The sequence below is a fragment of the Branchiostoma belcheri genome, unplaced genomic scaffold (assembly GCF_001625305.1).
Source record: "Branchiostoma belcheri isolate BF01 breed outbred unplaced genomic scaffold, Haploidv18h27 scaffold86, whole genome shotgun sequence".
Taxonomy (NCBI): Eukaryota; Metazoa; Chordata; class Leptocardii; order Amphioxiformes; family Branchiostomatidae; genus Branchiostoma; species Branchiostoma belcheri.
In genome coordinates this window covers 835466-856624 of record NW_017804531.1, presented here as the reverse complement: position 1 = coordinate 856624, position 21159 = coordinate 835466, and the positions used below count along the sequence as shown (strand labels likewise).

At 43.0% G+C, this 21159-nt stretch overlaps 2 protein-coding genes across 2 annotated transcripts; both read left to right on the top strand.

Moving 5' to 3' along the window:
- The first annotated feature begins 9508 nt into the window (after positions 1-9508).
- Positions 9509-10730, top strand: LOC109487147 (reticulon-4 receptor-like). The gene has a single exon (XM_019791119.1). The coding sequence runs from the start codon at positions 9535-9537 to the stop codon at positions 10612-10614; it is 1080 nt and encodes a 359-aa protein (XP_019646678.1). The 5' UTR covers positions 9509-9534; the 3' UTR covers positions 10615-10730.
- Positions 10731-16885: 6155 nt separating this feature from the next.
- Positions 16886-20699, top strand: LOC109487119 (MAM and LDL-receptor class A domain-containing protein 1-like; the record flags this gene model as incomplete). The annotated part of the gene is made up of 7 exons (XM_019791088.1): positions 16886-17001; positions 17782-17931; positions 18569-18925; positions 19201-19377; positions 19622-19863; positions 19966-20083; positions 20311-20699. Coding segments are annotated over exons 1-7 (1497 nt in total), but the record flags the coding sequence as incomplete, so codon positions are not given.
- Positions 20700-21159: the final 460 nt, after the last annotated feature.

Genomic DNA, 21159 nt, shown 5'->3' with positions numbered 1-21159 from the left:
ACGTTTGGAATGCACTAGTAGGGTACACTTAAGGTCTCTCTTCACGTGCCAAGTCATCAAATAGAATGAATTTATCACTTCGCTAATATACAAGATGCAAAACTATTTCTTATTGACATACATTCTAGTTTTCAAATGCAATGAGATCGAACACCAGTAATTAATATTAGTTACCACCAAGATGTACAGGAGTTGATTTTGCTCTATTTTAGATGCCTGATTTTATGACTATGCATATTTACTAATGACTACACTTTGAACAACTTCTTTTCTGACATACCGTCTTGGATCTATAAATCCTACAAGCATGGTGGCGCTGCTATAAGTTTACACGTCTACACGTTGTTCCTATGATTGATTTATTGGTCAGAAATGGCGGCATTTCTTTCATTTTACTCTCGTCGTGTTGTCGTATGGTTCTGTCCCGACCTTTGGTGGCACACGGTTATATGGATCGGTGCCATATCTGGAGATGTGTGCACACATTTGTACTTCTGGGAAATTGGGAACGAATTAATTACTGGCGTACGTGGAAAGGGCCACGTATAATATATATAACGTTATACATATATGAATCACATTAATGCAGCACAAGCATGATGCTCGATTTTTGCAGTCACAATTTATGATTATATGGTCTTTTTATGACTCCTGGTGGTGTTTAATTAGCCCTGTACTAAACTTGTAGCATATGCATGTGCTTTTGCACACACAGAATCAGTTACCTATGTTCCTCCTTGCCCTTACATCTATTTCGCCTTGTTTATTCATACAGTTCATTTTTTTGTAACTAGCATGTGTAAGTGCAACTGCTAATAATCCGATCATTATTTGGCTTAGCAGTGCAAAGGAAGAAGAAGACTGCTGGAATATCCTTTGTGAAGCTGGTAGACAGGTTTTACCATATATAGCATAGTAATGAAAGTGAAGTCATGATGTGGTGTCTGCGCTAAGAGAACAGAGGCTCACGTCTGCGTAATCCATCTCCAGCCAATCCGGGCCAAGAAAACGTCAGGATTACGTTAGAATTGATTTTGCAATACTCTAACCTCCACGGCTAATTGGATTTATCTAATCAAGGGACTCCTGGGATTACGGTAATGCGATTCGGTTCGTTTTCCCAGTTTGTCAGCTGCAAAATACATGAGCTGTAAAGCCAAAGATATAGTGGTAGCTTGTGTGTGTTTATGTGTTTGTTTGTTTGTTTGTTTGTATGTATGTTTATGTGTTTGTTTGTTTGTTTGTTTGTGTGTGTGTATGTGTGTGTGTGTGTGTGTGTGTGTGTGTGTGTGTGTGTGTGTGTGTGTGTTTATGTGTTTGTGTGTGTGTGTGTTTGAGTGTGTGCGTATGTACGTGTGTGTGTGTGTGTGTGTGTGTGCGCGCGCGTGCGTCTGTCTGTTTGTTTTCAAGTAAAAGATGGCCTCCCGCCATGTATCCGTTAATTTCTTCTAAAATCATAGATTTAATGCTAAATCAACATACCTCAGGGGGGCATTATAAATAGTCTCACAGATGGCCCAGGAACCATAGAACTGTTCTTATCGCGTTGTTATATTGCAATGAATTGCTCCCCGTAGATTAAACAGTAAGTTCGCCAAGCACTAGATTGTGTTCTATCGCTAAACTCTAATCAAAGGAACAGTTTCTTTGCTGACAGTATTCGTAAAACTCCAGGTTCAAGTTAAAAAGGCTGGGCTGTTTGCACTGTACATGACCTCTCTGGTGCAGGGAAAAGACTGATGTGCTTAATCCCCACGACGAACCTTAAAAGAACACTCCATTACGAATGACCAATGTAGTAATTTGACAGGTCTCCGCTGCATATTGGGGCCTCTGGTTAGAACTTAACTGAGTAGAAGATGCCTGTGACAATACACTGTAACTTAAGGCGAATGGCAAAGGAAAGTGATCTCGATCCAGTTTTAGCTCACTGAAGAGCTTCTCTTCCACTGGTCATGACAGGGAAGATAGAAGCTATGTACAGACAGTATTTACAGGTTCATTGTACCGGGGAAAATCCCACTAGCTCTTTTCGACAAGCACAATGAACAGTGCACCACAGCGTAACGTTCCAACCTAAGGACTGCGACCCCTTCCAGTAGCGTGCATGTCGGGTGAGCGACAACAGCAAGGATTCGAACTCCCAACCTCTTGGTCCAGAGGCAGGACTGCTAACCACTGGACTAGGCTCGCTACTAATAGACCATGTTTCTTGTCATTAGAAATGGAACAGCAGATTATAACATTTCATATTTATACAAGACGACATTTCATTTCTCCATTTCTTTATTCAGCGTCTATAGTGCAGTACTCCGGAGTAAAGATACTCTTTTTTTTACACAACCAAGTGTTTTATTCACAGCCGACGTTTCGGTGACCATCTGTCACCTTCCTCAGGGCAATTCTGACTGGTCCACATTGCACTGCAGTGTCCATGTTCGTTTGGGACCGCATTGTAGATACAGTTCCCTGTAACCACGTATGTGTACTACATATGTAAATATTGCATGTTTGAGAATGCATCTATAGCAGTGACACCTGTGCCACAGTGCAATGTGAACCAGTCAGAATTGCCCTGAGGAAGGTGACAGACGGCGGTCACCGAAACGTCGGCTGTGAATAAAAGACATGGTTGTGTGAAAAGAGTCTCTTTACTCAGTAACTAACCAACCTGATGAAACTATTCACGGAGTGCAGTACTCCATAGTTTGGATCCGTGACCGCGCGAATGGCGCTCCCAATATCTGTTCAGGACTCGCATTCATCACGTTTAGAGCGTACGCGCGGATCCGTAATCATTCATAACCGCCTAATAGTTTGTCGGATATAATGGTGCATTTGGCTGGCGGTGCGGGGAGGGAGAGCCGGCAACGCTCCATCAGTCACGGACCTGCTCATGTGTGATGAGAGGGAGGGAGACTTATGAGGGAGGGAATTCCCGGGCCTCGAGAGCCGTCAGGGCTAATGTAAGCATTGAGGTGTCTGGCTGTATTCATTTTAGTAAGAGGAACAACGTAATCTACTGTACGGTGCTGCAGCTGCAGTCTAGTGCCACCAGCACGGAGTTGACTGTACTAATACGTTGGTGAAAGTTACACATCTAGGTAAACAACACTCAATACAGAAAATTCTGAAAGAGTCTGAATTTTCTATTTAGGGGCCTCTTCTCTTCAATTTATCTACCAATAGTTTGCTTGAAATAAAAACAATTCATGTTTCATATGTCAAAGGATGAATTATATGATAATTTCCAACGACACTACACAGGAAACCTGTTGTATAATTTTACAGGAGAGGAGTAACTTATTTGCACTTCTTTGTATATCACGAAACGCATCCGTGAATAGTTTCATCGGGTTGGTAAGTCCCTGATTAAAGAGATTCATTTTACACAACCAAGTCTTTTATGCAGCAGAGCTGTCGCTGTTTCGACCAGAATTGCCCCCAGGAAGGTAACAGACGGTCAACGAAACGTCGGCTGAATATAAGACTTGGTTGTGTAAAATATAGTCTCTTTATTCAGTACGAAAATTACTTTTAATCAATAGTTTATATCTGCATACAACTGGACAGGTCTATGTGTACCCAGGCTATTAGGAGGGGGAGATCTATACATGTGTTCCAGAAAAATATGTCCCAGACTTGTCTTGTAGTTTGAAATATGCTACCATTAAGAACCCCACTTCCAGCGAGGCCGGGAGTCATAACATATGAAAGGAACCATCATGATGTTTCCGCCGTTGGGAAATGCTTCACATACTCATACCAAATAATGGCCAGGTACTTCCACTCTTCTGATGTATGCTCCCAACATCTGTACAACCCCCCAAAGTCCGTAAAACTAAGATTTATCTTCGCTTTAAGATTGGATCCAAACATTAAGACGGAAGGAAGAAAGGAAAACGGTCCGATATATCCGAGGATTGATGGTTGGTTTCGGGTCTTGCCGACGTTTTGTTGGCCGGAGAGACGTATTCTCTTCCGTTGTGTTCGCAAAGAGTACCATAGATCACGTGGATTGGCCTGTCTCCGCTTCACTTTGCAGAGATGGACAGAGTGATAGGAAGTTACCCAGACATTCGTCTTCCAGGCGATTTTTACAACTCAACAAAGTAAAGTATCTGTCAAAAGACGACCCAAGACGCCTGTCAGCTTTTCTATCTTAGACCCTTCCTGTTCTGGTTTTAAGAGAAATAGCTCGCTTCATCTTGTGATAATGAGAGAGACATTCGTCAAAAAATGAATTTATCTGTTAAAAGACGGGCTATAGGCTACATAAAGTAGGCTACAACTTGTCCAAGACGCCTGTCAACTTTTTTTATATCTTAGACCCTTCCTGTTCTGGTTTGAAGACGAATAGCTTGCTTCATCTTGTGATAATAAGACAGACATTCGTCTTGTAGGCGATTATTTTTACGACTCAAAAAAGTAAAACTATCTGTTAAAAGACGACCCAAGACGCCTGTCAACCTTTCTATCTTACACCCTTCCTGTTCTGTTTTGAAGAAAAATAGCTCGCTTCACCTTGTGATAATGAGAGAGGCATTCGTCTTGGAGAGGCGATTTTTACAACTCAAAAATAAAACTGAGTTATACGCTACATCAAGTAGGCTATAACTTGTCCAAGACGCCTGTCAACTTTTCTTATATCTTAGACCCTTCCTGTTCTGGTTTGAAGACGAATAGCTTGCTTCATCCTGTGATAATGAGAGAGACGTTCGTCAAAAAATAAAACTATCTGTTAAAAGACGAGCTATAGGCTTCATAAAGTAGGCTACAACTTACCCAAGACGCCTGTCAACTCCTCTATCTTAGACCCTTCCTGTTCTGGTTTTAAGAGGAATAGTTCGCTTCATCTTGAGATAATGAGAGAGGCAATAGATCAGATGAAGACATTAATGGACTGAGTAAGTCGCAGGAAACTAACAAGGTGATCATTTATGCCTTACGACGTTACGCGGCACGTTTCTTACAAACGCACCTCCTAACTGTGATTATTGCCTTACGTGACTTTAATATTCATATCGGGATAATATACCGTTACGGTAGCTCTGGCATGGAAAAGTTCTCAACTACTTTATTCCACCATTTACTGTTGCAATAGTTTGAAAGACTCATTCCTTAGGCTAGGCCTGGTTGCGACTCGCAACATTTAAAGAGATCGTCTTTAACGCACAACATTTTTCAATGTAATACCATAGGCACTACCATAGACCACGATTAGTGCAAAAGTTGCATATAGAAAATTAAACAAGGCATGTCATTATAAATCCGCAAGAAGACTGGCAAAGGAGAGGCTTTGCCGATTAGATGTAAAGTAAATACCCAATGTGGGGTCGTGAGGCATAACGAAAGAGCGTTCGGCTCGGAATCAAGATGTCCTGAGTTCGAATCCTGCCATGCCACCGATCTAGTGCCCTTGGGAAAGGCACTTAAAACGACTTTCCTCTGCCCGTTGTCCGTGCGTTTGTCTGCGTTGGTGACGGAATAAAACACGAGTGTGCCAAAAGTGCGCCATGTCTTGTGATATATGTTGGAAAGAAAAATACCCAGTGTTTTTTGGCGTAGCTGAACTTGATAAACCAGTAACGATCTTCCGGACAGAGGTCGATGCCCCCTCCAGAGAGCCGCCAGTATAACCCGTCTTTATGTGAACTTAAGTGTTGCTATAATAGCGACTCTCTGACGACCCATAAGGCTCCCTAATTAGCGATGTAGATCCACCCAGCATCCATAACCGGTCCATAAAATCATCCCAGTCATGTCCTACCGTCTACCCTAGCCCGACGTGGCAGGTCATAAAATTTTTACGATCACTTTCTGGAATTACTTAGATCTACTTACAGTTCAACGGCCTCACGTAAATTATACAGGCATGGTATATGTCCACGTTAATATAGTGCAACCTGTGGAAACTGCCATGTAAGCTGTACGCATTACACGAAACTGTGTTTAGGCCTATGACGAAAATTGTGTTTCTGGTTTCCTGACCGACCCAAGCTTTTTTGATCGACCTCTGGTAAGGCAATACGATTTTTCGATCGGACAATTCTCAATTCCACAACCCCTGACATCGGAAACGCCATTTTTAACGCATTTTCAGATTTTTTTTCTCTAAATCGGGTCCTTGAGACCCTTAATTGCTTAACTCTACTTGTTGGATCATTTTAGCTGACATCTAAAAAAATATTTCAAGAATTTTAAAATCCCTACCTACCTACCGACCCTACCTTAGGCAGGACTAAAACCGAAAACATAACATTGATTTTGATAGACCCTGCTTATAAATACATGTACATGTTGTATCGGTGCAGTGCTTTCTAGGGGGGGAGGACTTACTTGAACCCCAGGCTCCCCATTTCCATGTTCCATTCGTCATACGACTGCAGACTGCACACTTCGGACCTCCGATTTACGACTAGAGATAAAATCTTTCTTTCTGTTCAGGCGGAGACGTAAGTCAACTTTTTACAAGCTCTTAGTACGAATGCAAAATGCAAACCTTCGGCGTTCGTTCTCCCGCTATATATCTTCTTCATCTTAAAACTACGCCAGAGATTCTTACAGTAGTAGCTTGGGAAGTCGTACTTCAATGCAAGGAACAAAACAAAAAAAACTGAGTCTAGCTTTGCTACAAATGCATCACCGTGGCACACCTATTTGTTATTTGTGTCTGTCTAGTCCAGGATTTATACAGAAGGACAAAAAGAGTAGACGTCTTTTGTAAGGTTTATATAACGGCTACAGAATGCACATATCTCCCGTGTGTGCTGCCTTAATGCGGAACTTTCCGGAACGTCGCTATCTCGTGTAACAGGTCTGAAAAGGATATACCGCAAAGACTTGAGATAACCACAGGAAAGGCTTATAGGCTGCCGCCCTGTTGCCCCTAAGTACGGACTATCTTTAGCCGGTATCTGTACTCATATATTCAGCACCACACGCCCTGCAGTATAGACCCGGGGTGGGGGGGTTAGCCAGAGGAGGTGGTTTATGACCCAGGTCGCGCCGAGTCACGGCCATCGGTGAACGGCAGCTGACAAACTAACCTCCAGAGTCACTCACGTATTCAGCTGACGGCGCGGCTTGCATACTGAGTGCACGAATGAGGATTATTGAATTATACCGTGAGCGCTCTGATCGAATTTCTGTGCACCTGCAGGTATCCGGCGGCTCGGGTTCGCAGCCAGCCGCCAAATTACGACAGACGCCAAGTGCTGAAAACAACCGTCCGGACCTGAACAACCTTTCACCGCATTCGTCTTCCGACTCGTTCACACATCGTTCTTTCGGAAGGAGGAGTAAAGAAGAAGACACCGAGCCTGGGATTCGAAAGAACAGGATCTTTTGTTCGATTTTATTTCTTCGAAAGAACGTCCGTTCGATTTGCGATTCGATGTGTCCCTGTTAGAATGCCAGTTGCCGAGACGTCATTAACGCATGCCCATTGTACGACATACGAGATCAAAGGGAAGTGAGGACAACGAAATGGCGAGAACTGCCCTGCTATAACGACGGAGCTGTGAGACAAGACCGTTTTCTCCGACCCGCAGGACTACTCCAACAGTGCAGATTCTGAAGCGGACCAATTGTCACTGAAGTCTTGACAATTACAAAGGACAGACATCGAGAAGCTGGACCTGGAATGTGTACATCACCACCGTCGTTACTAGTGTGATATGTTCAGATGCCAGACGAGAGTAAGACCGTGGCCAGAGTTAGACGGACGGCACTGGCGACCAGGGCTCTGACATGCCATGCAAACAGGTAAGGTGTGGAGAATGGGCGTTCAGCTAAAGATACGTCAAAGGGGCATTGTGTAACATTTTTGCACCAAAAGTTGAAACATCGTAGTAGAAAAAAAATCTCCACGTGATTGCCATTTATTACTTCCACTTTTTATGCATATTTATGCAATTATCTTATATTTCTAATATTTAGAGTTACAAGTTAGAACAAACATGGCTAACAGCTGTGTTTCCATATCTTAAACACACTCGTAAGGCATCATATTTTGGCACCTCCATTCCATGCACTCCTTATTTGCAATGGAGTAGCTAGCTAGGGTTGATTCAACTTACGTTGTTAAGAAATGACCAGAAAATTTACTTTTTGAATCGCCCTAATGTTACATATTATAACTTTAGGCCAGACCGTTAACAATGACATCTATCGTCATCAGAAATTAAATGGATTTCAATGTGGCGTAAAGTGGTTGTATAGAACTAGCACTCTAAATAATAGATGTCAGAAGAAGAAAAAGACGTTAAAGATTAACGAATTAAAAAGTCAAGCACTTGAAATGTCTCCGTCAGCGTATTCCCCATGGAAATGGTTACGTCCTCAACTTTGCCATTACATCTCATAAATAATCCAATTAATCCGCGCTAGAGGGTCTGAATCGGTAATGCAATGTTTTACCTCCTGCGCCGCCACCCCTGACCCTGTACTATCCCCGGGAGGGGAGGCAACTTTATGAAAATCAAGTTTCCGCTGACGTGGGCAAAAAAGGGCAGCGCGCATCCCTGCAACGATTATCAATCATGTACGAATGAATGTCTTATAAAGATGCACTTTGGACACAGGAGGTACAAATGTGATACTTTGATTGTTATGTTTACCGAAGGAAAACATATTGTTTTTGCTCAGTTTCTTCTTCCTCTTATTCTCCAGTGATCTTTGCTTTGTGATACTTTGATTGTTGTGTATACCGAAGGAAAACATATTGTTTTTGCTCAGTTTCTTCTTCCTCTTCTTCTCCAGTGACCTCTGACCTGAACCTAGTGTCTGTTGCCATGGTAACTAGTATTGGGTTACATCATATTGTAATTTCATAGCAGGAAGGATGTAGACTGCTGTCACCATATATATGAATGTGTTTGAGTAAAAATTAACAAGCAGACCATATGCGAAGGTAAATATTATGCATTTGCCTTGCAAATGTTACCTTCCTAGTTCAAATATTCATCAATGATGAGTCAATATTAGGTTTAGACTTCGGTTTATTTTTAAACGTTTTTATCGGGCTTCATTTTCTCTACTGGTACTAGTATCTTTTTGTGTCATGTATCCCGCTGCTGCCACGCCGCGTGCCTGCGAAGCTGTTGTGTTACGCCGAAGGGCGGTTATACCGGCTATACAGATACAGAAGCTAATGTGTTACACCGAAGCACGGTTATACCGGCTATACAGATACAGAAGCTGGTGTGTTACACCGAAGCACGGTTATACCGGCTATACAGATACAGAAGCTGGTGTGTTACACCGAAGCACGGTTATACCGGCTATACAGATACAGAAGCTGGTGTGTTACACCGAAGAGCGGTTATACGGCTATACAGATACATGTACTGAAGCTCTTGTGTTACGCCGAAGGGCGGTTGTACTGGCTATACAGATACGGATACAGATAAAGATACAGAAGCTGATGTGTTACGCCGAAGGGCTGTTATACCGGCTATATACAGATACAGACCCTTGTTTTCATTTTTCTTGCAGGAAAGTTCCACCGGACAGCTGTGACTATCCGAGAGGATGAGCAGCTGGCTAACATTGGTGGAATCACCAGAGGACATGATCTTCATCTTGGAGCTCGTGTACATCTTCCTGCTGCTGGTCGGGCCGACCGTCTGCCTGTGCCCGAACCAGTGCGCCTGCAACGCCGTCTCAGGGTTCGTCAACTGCCGAGAGAAGGGGTTCACCAACGTGCCCGGCGGCATGGGCGCGGACGTGGACTACATCAACCTCGGAAACAACAACCTGACCAAGATCACGACTCAGTCCTTTCAGAGGTTCCGTCGGCTGCATTATCTGACGCTAGACAACAACCACATCTCCGACATCGCGGAGTTGGCCTTTGAGAACATGCGAGAGCTGAGGGTTCTAAACCTGCAGTGGAACTCGCTGAAATTCCTACGAAAAGGAGTCTTCCGCGGTCTTATTAATCTTCAGGACCTAAGGCTGTCTTACAACTCTCTCAGAAAACTGGGCTTCCTAAACGAGGAGGACCTTTACTCCTTACAGACTCTTTACCTAGACAGGAATAATATTTCAACGTTGAACAGTTTGACTTTTGCTCATCTGCATAGCCTGAAGTTTGTACACCTCGAGTACAACAGATTGAGCGCTATGGAAGACGGGATATTTAGCGGAAGTTTAGACGTGGAACACGTCTTACTTACTGGTAACAAGATCAACAGAATGTCACCCGCCTCCTTCAAGGATCTCAGGACATTAAGGTCCTTAAATCTGGACGTCAACCAGCTGTCTTCCGTGAATTTCGAAACGTTTCGTAACATCAAGAGCCGGTACACAAACCTGTACCTGGACTCGAACCCGTGGCACTGCGATTGCGACCTACAGAGGACGTTTAACAAGATCCATCTAACGAAGAACCTGCACATCGTTCGCTACGAGGAGCTGGCCTGTCACAAGCCGGGGGAGGTGCGAAACGTGACGCTGAAAGCGCTGGGGACGAACTTTTGCGTGGCCGAGACGGTGACGATTCTCGTGATCACCATCACGGTGGTTGTAGCCGTGGTGGCGGCTGTGGTCACCACGGAGAGAAACAGGAGACAGAGGATGCAGAACTCGCCACACATTGCAAGTATATGACGAATAAAATCTAATGATGAAAGTAATTATTACAAACTATGTAAATTGTTAAATGTTCAGGTAGCCATGACGGGGAGGGAAGCAGATTCTACTCTTCGATTGCCTCGTCGTTTCAATCAGGGAAGTTGGAGGTACGTGGCCATGAACGACATCCCATGGGAACTTCTCCAAACGCAGCAGCATATGTGCGTCTTTATCCGATTAATAAATAAAGGATAACCTTGACATTTAAAAAATGACGGGACTGCAAGCGAGATTCCCAAAGATATGCGATGAAGACACGCCATTCGGCCAGGAAAAAACTGTCAAGCTGCCTATAGGCGCCTTGCCCTGGCTTGACAAGACCTTGATCCTCTCTACACGATCTCAGATACTTCACTTCAATGTCTCTGCCTTATATTAGGACGTAGCCTTTCTTACCACATACCTGGATACACCTAGGACGTTTCCACTTTTCATGCTTTGGTGAGATAAAGATCTGATCTAGACATGCCAGCGCACGCTGTCAATATTTTTTTTACTTTTATATACTTTGACATCTATGCTATCATTTGTAATTTCCTGTAACCGTAACAGCATGGCTACATGCATGCTCAATACCACGGTCCTTTTACGTGTATTTCTTTGATACCATCTGAACACACATAGAGACGTCTCCGAGTGCTGGTGAGTAAAGCTCTCGGCAATCGCGATGGCAAGCTATCTCAAATGGAATCTTGGCGCCGTGCCAGCTCCAGACGTGCGGTGCCGAAGTGACGCGTCCCAGTCGGGCTAGCACTCGGGGACACGGCATAAATTTGACAAGTCGCATTCATCTTCTTTGACATTTTTCTGACCAACTTTGCGTGATGTGATTTTTCGGGCTACGTTAAAGGCTGTCCCCTGGGAGTGCTGTGTTCACCGGCAACCGATTCATCAAATCTCCAACAATCTTGCTACGTTAGCGGTTATACAGTAGATACCAAGGGTGATCATGTCTTCTATCGGGATGGATGTCTACACAGCACATGTACACAACGATTGGAGCCGTGCGCCAGTCTGATACATCTTCAAAAGCTGCCAGGCTTGACTTGCCTAAACTGCTGGTAATGGAGGAACCGGCATCGACAGATGAGAGGGCTGTCGATAGTGGCAAGAAAAGAAACATATCTCTTCAGTTCGTGGTTTCTAAAAGACTTCGCAAGGATCGAACATGTCTCCCCGGGTCCGCATTGCCATCAATACTGAAAACAAATTGTGCCTGGAAGCCTTTTAAGTTTCGATCAACATTTGAATTTCATGTTTGCTATGTATATCTTACAAGGATTTGGGCCTTTATAAAATGTTGAAATGCCTGTCAAAATAGCTTTCTGCTATTCAAAATTGAAGATATCCATAACCTATTGGATAACGTCGGTGTAACTCACGATAACTACAAATGTGTTATACAAACATACATGACATGTGGACAATCTTAGCAAAGGCACAAATGCAGGTTTATGTGTTGGAAGGTGCACTTAAGAATATACCTGGGTTTACTGCATTGTAAAAAATCATGAATTTCAACCATGCTTGATTTCTTTCATATTGTAATAAATCTAGGAATGATTATACATATGATCTCCAAGCAGATTCGGTGGGGCAAGGGGACTTTATGTTCGCCGCCTGTATCCATTTAACTGTGGGGCGAACGTTGGATACAGGCGGTCTACATAAAGTCCCCTTGCCCCACGTACTGAATCCGCTTGGAGATTATATACACACGCCTCACAGGTTAGGTATGTTAGTAAAGACATATGTGTGATTCCGTAATCATATTTTTCACGTGACTTGTATGCAATAACGACAAAGGATCTGGATGATCTGACGAATGTTTAAATCACGCGTCACGTGACCAGGCGCTGGCGCCTCATGGGAAATGCCTTCACAATCACACACAACTGTGCCCTTTCTACTGCGCATGCGTACGTACATACAGTACACACAACCACAATCAAGAATGTATAAGCGAATACATATATTGTATAACTTTCAAATGTATTGGAAAATTTTACCTAAGATAGTAGTTTCCTTTCCTCGAAGTTGGAATAAGTATAAAGCAATACACTTTCTTATTATTATGACCTTGGTGTAACTTTAAAAGTGGTGATGTCACATAGCTCAGTGACTAATTTCATTTTGATCGATTTACATAAATTTAGACGAAATTTTGGCCGTTTTCTAGCCCGATGAGCATAGGAATCACGCAAAGAAAAAATGTATTACTGATGATTCTGTAAGTTTACATTTACGTTGTCCTTGGTGTACAAATTCAACGGCAAAGTAACCTCGTTGTGCCCAGGGAAATTGTGTACATTTCTGATTTCTTATATCTCCCCTTACCGATGTCTTAGTCGTTGTAAAATTGTCGGAATTCGAGAATCTAAGGAATTGTGGCTCTTATAAATCAAGATATTTGTTGTGAAGTTCGATCATCAAATGTACATTGGTGTACGATATGGCGAATGAGAAGCATGCAGGATATTCACTGTTTAGAAATGTCACACATTTCTAACTGATTTGATACCGATTTGTGCGAGTTAGTCTGTGATAAATAAATGTGAATTGCAGTTAATTATCAAGTTTCTGTGACTCTTGTCTTTGACAAGCACCGTAATCTGTACCTCACGCCTAGAGAGCAGAATGTACTGTGTCCTAGCCAAAGCCGTATTGTATTGCGAATAACACTTCAACAGAACGTCTTCTTTAAGGTTGTATTCACGTGTTTAAGGTAGCCTGGTATCCAGCCTTGTTAGCTTTAGTCCGCTCCCCGTCGGATCTTGGGTAGCGGACTAAAGCTAACAAGGCTGGATACCAGGCTATATTTAAGGATGACATGCCGTGTGTACGTGTAGTTTTCAAATGTTGTGTCGAAAAATATATCTTCTGCACCGGGCAAAATCCTGATGCAACGTTGGACAAATATTAAAAAACCGTGAAAAAAAACAGGTTTCGCGAGGGCACTGTGCGTTCTGCCGACATCTTGACGCAATTGTGATCCCGCTAGTAAACAGGACGATTCTACCAGGTACAATGTACATTACATAGCTGCCGGAAAAGCGCTTTTCTTCTCCGGTAACCATTTCAATTACCCTGGGAAGCTCAGAAAATAATGCTACAGAAAACACTTAGTACCTAACGTAAAACCTCCAAATCCACACAGGTCATAGCTTACTCTCCATGGCCAGAATATGTAGTTCCCCATTTACCAGTACGGGTAGTCGATCATTCATGATCCGTGGCCCTCCTAAGCCGTTACAAGACCAGTTACCGTTCCTTCCAATCCGATGCAATACAAGTTACCGTCTATTGTCATTTCTGTCAAAGAAGTACGAGAGTTATCGTGCCATCAGCTGAAGTCAGTATCCAATAATCGATAAATGTTTCGGTTCCCTTTATCCACCAGATGGCAGAGGGTTTCTTCTGGGTTGTTACGGGGGAAACAGAGCTGGGGGTTCTATTAGACTGAAGGATAATTGAGGTGTTCAAAAACTCATTCTTTCGTAGAACTATCGCAGAGTGGAACTCGCTGTCACCAAGTACAGTAGGGGTATTGTCATTAGATAGCTTTAAACAATGCTTAGAGTTAGATGTTCAAGGGCTACGTGTAACAAGTCGTTTGGTGTAATGAAGCCAGCTGCCGCCGCGCCGCGTGCCTGCGAAGCTGGTGTGTTACACCGAAGGGCGGTTATACAGGCTATACCGATACATTTTTACGCTGCAATATTTCGCATTCTTTGACACGTTTAGAAGTTTGCAAGTTGCAAATTCATTTCCGTCATGATGTTCTTATAGGGATCGAAGTCTTAATGAAATGTAAGCCCAGGGCCCGAAGGTACATTCTTGTAGCTACTGTACGTTGAGTAACCAATCTATCAAACTCCCTTTTCACGACACCCAAGAGCACAAACTCTAATGTAATATTTTTTGTTCGCATATCCTCCAGTGGTGCGGCTCTTGACATCAAAACTCGTTCATAACCGCTCTTATGATAAATCAGCATGATCTTGTTTTATTAGATAGCGTATAAAGGCCAGGGCATGTCTCCCCAAAGTTTTGACTCGCTGCCAGAAGTGAACTCCTCTGTGAATACCGCATATGTGTGTGCAGGTGTCTTGGGGCTTAAATTCAGTTAATGGTAGTGATATACATACACTGTGCAGGGCCCTAGGGACTTGGAGTCAGACAGCAACTCCCTTGTTGTTTGTAACAGATGTGCTATTTGGCAAAAAAAAATTTACAGCTGTTCTAAAAGTTTTGTTCTGTAGAAAAAAATACGGTGACTGGTGGAGACTTCGTGTTCAACAACAGACTCTTTGGAGACATTGGAAGCATTGAAAGCCAAATTTGCCCAATGCGTCATCTTTGACGGACAAAAATCGGCGTGTAAAGATACAGAAAAAGTTCGATTAAACTATATTGAAGCTTAGTCTACCAGCAAAATTTGTCCCTTAAAATGAAGGAAATAGCATTTCAGACGGTCAAGATTTTTAAATATTCCCGGGGAGCATGCCCCCGGACCCGCCAAGGATTGGTGACGTGAAACAAATGATGTTACGTGAAACAAAATTGGGATGATTGAAAAAAAAATTTAGACTGGCTAGAACACTGTCTGCTAGTAAATCCTCACAAATCGTTTCAATCGATACTCGGGATTACAGTTTCTCTGCAGTCGACGTTTCGCACAGGAATTTTCGGTAAAAATCCACATTTGTTTTTTGTCCAGGAGACAGCAAATCGATGTGGAGACAGACGGTGTTAAAGTGGGTTTATAAATAAGAAAATTAGTCTTGGGGTCTGACCAAGGAGCTCCCGAAGTTGTTAAAATAACGTTAATGCATTGAGTTGTTAAAAAGCGCCACCTAACGGAAAATATGTGTGTGCAAGTTGAGCATTGAACTTTGTTAAAATCCATAATGAATTGATTAAACTTCTTTGTAAAACTGACTTTTTGACTTCTTTTTTTGGAAGGTGTGGAAGACGAAGAGTTCCACATTTTCTACGATGAGTGGGATTTGAGAGGTTAACAGGGTTGTTGACAGTAGACAGTAGTTTTCTTTCAGGGGCATTATGTAACATTTTTGCACCAAAAATTGAAAGGTGTTGTTAACGAAATATTCCTGTGATTGTAACTTACTTTTCAGCATATTTGTGCAATAATCTACCATTTTTTACACTTATGGTTGGTGCTAACAGCCCACACATGGCGTACCCAGTTTGTGGTGCCACCTCAAACTACCCTAATGTAAACAAACATGGTTGACAGTTGTGTTTCAAGGTTTAAGCACACTCATAAGGCATGATATTTTTTGGCATCTACACTTCTGGAATGGCACTTATTTGCAGTGGAGTAGGGTTGACTCAACTTACTTTGAGTAAATTCACATTTTGTATCTCCCTGATGTTACATAATGCAGCTTTAACAGAAGTTAAAAAGCGTTAAAAAGCGCCCTCTAATGAAAAGATATTTCTCTGCACTTTGAACATTGGGCTTTGCTTGTGCTTGAATCCATTAAAATTCTGCCTCTTTGTAAAACAAAAACTCTCCTCTGAAGACCCCAAGACTAGTGCGCGCGGCCGAAAATAAAAATGCTACTAAACCAAAGGAATACAAAGCTGGTATTGTGAATTTGCGGCAGTACTTAGCGACGTATACGACAAGCCGGCACATGTTGGCTTTTTGCGGAATTTATGAATCGGCACTGTACGTATGTACTGAGTTCTTGAGTCGTGGAGCTTCGGTAGCCTGTGTGCCATCCTCCAGAGATACCGCCGGCTCCCTATTGTCGCTAACTACCTTGGACTACCCAAGCCATAGCCTTGGAGGACGCGATCTTTTTTTTTTTAATTTGTTGAGAACAGACGAAAATCAATGCGCGCGCGGATGTCATCCACGAAATTATGTGGGTATGGCCTTACTGCAAAAAATCAAAGTATGGCAGCTATCTCATAATTTCCTGAGCCATTTCTGGTTGTTGGTTACTGTCGCTGCCAGGTTGCGGTAAAATTCTATAGACAAGGTTCCAGACAAATGGTCTGTTTATCGTTCGACTACAAGCACTTAATCAATCACCTATTCAACGGTTAACAACCAACCGGTAGATCGTCGTCGTGGGTTACCAGTATAAATTGGCTCACATGACACGTATCACGGTAAACCTGCAGTGTTCACCGTAATAAAAGACGCTGAAATATTTTAACTGAAAATAAATCTGTCATGCTTAGATCGATAAGCAAGGGTTCCTTGCGCGGGTGTTAGGGACTATTCCTTCAAGCTCGTGCTAACATTACCGTACGAAAACAGCATGGACTCGCTATGGACTATGGCGGTTTGCGCGTTCGTCCTAATTATGCAACATTTACCATCAGGTACGAGACAATGTCATTGATCTAGACGTTGAAACGGTAGAGATTACTAGAGAACTTTAAAACTATCTTAATGGGGACTTGTCAGAGTTATTAGTACCAAGGCACTAACAAATGCGCAAAAACGTCATGAAGTTTGGGGAATTGATTGCTTGCACTGTACAGTACTGAAAGTGTCGAAAGGGTCACGAAATCCTTCCGCGTTGCTCCGTTTTGCTGTCACTAAGATATTAATTCCTCCTTAGAATGAATTTGCTGTAACTACAGGTTACATATCATTATCTGTCATAACAGACCTCCATTTATTACTACAACTGTAACGTTACAGTATTTTTATGGCTTCATCATACCACAAAGTGGCACCAAATGCTTTGAATATAGTGTTCACAATTCACATTTAGACCTTTAAAACACTCGTTCCAACATTGGAAGGCGTCGGAAGATTCCATTGCTGCATGGGGGTATAGACTGTTGGAAGACTTGACTTCACATGTTGGACATGGGTGATTTAGGAACAATCCTTTTTTGTGTGGGAGAGGGATATGTCCATTTTTGGTACGGGGGATGTGGTGAAGCCATTTGCTGCATTTGCTCCCGGCCTTTCTAGTTATAGTCAATATTTTAAATACTTTTGTTTGACAGTAGGGCAGTGTGTAGCCTAAAATCAATATAGACTGGCTGGTCGCTTCATGATTTGACAGTCTGTTGTGAACTGTACCAGTTGTTAATTTACTGACTTGACTTAAACGTCTTGACCTCTCATATACGCTCTCTGTGAGACAGCCCAATGTACAGCATGGCCGTGCGACTTTGAGACCAGTGACCTTTGCGGGTACACACAAGACAGCACAGATGACCTGGACTGGACCCGTCATTCCGGACAAACACCAACCTCTGCCACTGGACCGTCAGTTGATCATACTCTTGGTTCTGGTAAAAACGTGGTTTTATTTTGTCATCTGTCCACAAATAGCTACAATGACAATGACAATGAAGTTTATTGCATATCCATGACCCAGCTAGTGGGGCTTAGTGCAGTACATCAGCTACAAATTAGGAATATTAAGACTATGCTATGCACTATCTACGTATATCTAAGCTTTACACGTATCTTCTCTCTTTTTGAGACATTAGTAGACGAGTTTTTATAATATATCACGGTTAACTATGTTAGAACATGTCATCCTTTGTAAGATGCACATATTTCTGTTCTAACTATACCTCATATATATGTTGTGATGTCTTTGACTTGCGCGTGAAGTGGATTAAAGTATACACCCCACCTCATATATATATACTACGGTGTATTCCGTATCGCCCGAGGTATAGGCCCGACCGCGCATCGGATCGCCCTACGGCCGAAGGCCGAGGGCAATCCTACTCGCGGGAGGGCTGTTATGTCATATGCACCTGCCTTTCTGTCTAGAAAGACACTGGAATAACTAATATGATTTAATCTGCAGCTCTTCGTTGAATTTAAGTTTCTACACTTAACTACATTGTATATGTTAGAACCATGACTGCACTCACACATTTCGTAAGGATGTGTTCTATTCCTTGTTGGCATTAGGTTATTACGTGTACCTGGAGACATCTGTGGGCAGTCCAGGTGACGCTGCCCGCCTTGTCTCCGCGCTCTTCCCCGTCAGCAGTGTTCCCTACTGCCTGAGGTTCTACTACCACATGTTCGGGGACAGCAGCATGGGGACTCTGAACGTGTACATCAGGAAGCAAGGCATCCTGGGAGCCCCGGTTTGGACTGTTACCGGTAACCAGGGAAACGCCTGGCAGTTCGGACATGCGCAGTTGGACGGAAGCAGCAGTTTTAACGTCGTCTTCGAGGCCGTTCGCGGAAACGGCTTCAGGGGAGACATCGCTATCGACGACGTCACCGTCAGTGATGAATGTGATCCGATAACAACAACCGGTAAATATTCAACTGAACAAAATATGTACTACTGTGATGCTGTATAACTATATACTTATAGCACAGATGACCTTTATTTAAATATATGACATATTCAGGGGACCAAAATTATGAAGTTTGGTTCATTTCAAACTTAAATGATGGTTTTTAGGAGTCGTATATGACTTTGTACTAAATAACATCATTAACATAATGAATAAGGCTGTTGCAGAGTGAATGGTAATGTGTAGTTCGTGAGTTGTCCCTAAAGCCAATGACATTGCGTCATTTCCCAGTTCTGCCAACGACAACTCCGTATCCGCTAGCCTCTCCAAACTGTACATTTGAAGTGTCGTCAATCTGCGGGTACCGACAAGACATCCACGACTCAGCTCAGTGGACATGGCACCAGGGACATACGGATACCGGCGGTACGGGGCCTGACTTTGACCATACCTTGGGCACAGCACTAGGTAAAATCTATTTCTATACAATAATGCAAATGTAGTTGACTTTGAACTTGTACATGGCTTTCAAAAGTACCGCTCTATTTCTGATCTTGACAGTAGAATCTAAGCAGGAAACGATTTTTTACAACGTGCTGCAGTCACATTTTCTTACTGCAACATTGCGTATGGCAGTGTTCAATCTATGTCTTTTCGGGATGATACGCATTTCAAAAAAGTAATAAATTGTAGTTGATCTTTTTCCTTACAGGACATTACATGTACTTCGAGGCCTCCAACATTGACCCTGGGGAGACAGCACGCCTGTTGTCTCCTACCCTTCCAATCATCCCCTCGTCTTCGAGCCATACAAGTTACTGCCTGACGTTCTGGTACCACATGTACGGCCTCCATATTGGTACTCTGATTGTTAACCGGAAAGGGAGCGGAGGCTCCGAAATCCCTGTATGGAGCCTCTTCGATGAACAAGGCAACGCCTGGCGACAAGGACAGGTGGGTGATGAAAAAATTAAGATGTTAGAAAAATTATTTTGATATCCGTGGTGATGTAAGGGCATTCGATTGACGTGGTGTCTCCCTCTTTTCTAACTCCAGCTTCCTCTTGACGGCACCGCGGAGTCAGCGGTGGTGTTTGAGGCAGTTCGCGGAAGCAGTTACAGGGGAGACATCGCAATAGATGATGTTCATGTGATACCATACACAGGACAATGCGGTAAGGGATACGGTAGATTACCTATTTGTAGCTATCAATTGCTTTACATTGTTGTCCATTCACAAAATCAAATTTTTATATTGCACACTTTACAGTCCATCTTAACAATAAAGAATTCCAGATAGTGTTTAAAAAGTTCATTGATTTGTAAAAACTACATGCTATTCAAGACATGTCTAATAAAAGAAACCTAGATGAGTGGTGCAGATCTGACTGCTTTTTTTCAGAACTTATCCCTGCATCTGCCATGGTGCCTTCGCCTTCATCACCCACCATCACTATCCAATCGTCTAGTACACGTGCTTACCTATCAACGCCAAGGACATTGTCCTCAGTAACAACAACAACAGGGCAACCGACCACAGCAATGTCGACAGAAACACCATCGGCAATCGTCACTATTGCAACCGGGCAATCGTCAACACCCGGCCGTATCCCTTCTACAACTACTACAAGTGTACCTCCCACACCCGCCATTACTGCCCAATCGCCCAACACACGTACCTATCTATCAACGTCAGGATTACTGCCTATAGCAACAACAAAATGGCAATCTACTAGTATATCAACAGAATCCACCATCGCGACAGGGCCATCGTGGACAACTAGCAGACCGAGGCCGCCACAAACTAAAAGTACGACTGAATTACCGACAGAGAGAGCGAATTTAAAGTCTACTCGGCCAGGAACAAGCTCTACACAGCCATCTCGCCACACCGGATCCGGTGGGCAAAATCAAATTACCATATTACCGTTAAAATTATTAGCCTTAACAAGTTCTTGCGTTGATGCATAGGCGGAACGAAAGAACTTGTCAAGACTGCGTGTTGTATGCTACCTGTCATATCTTACATGATTGTGTTAAATGCCCGCATGTTCTCACACAGTTTATTTTAAGTCAGCGGTTTTTGAGTAAACTATGATAGTCTTATTTTTAATGTTAACAAATGGCGTCTTTGCTCCACTCCAGGAACCACAATGGGAGGAAATATTTCAGCTGGACAAACCACCCGCACTGTCTCGACTACCATCATAGCGGTGGCAGTGGTACTGAGTCTGGCGTTCGGGGTTGTGGC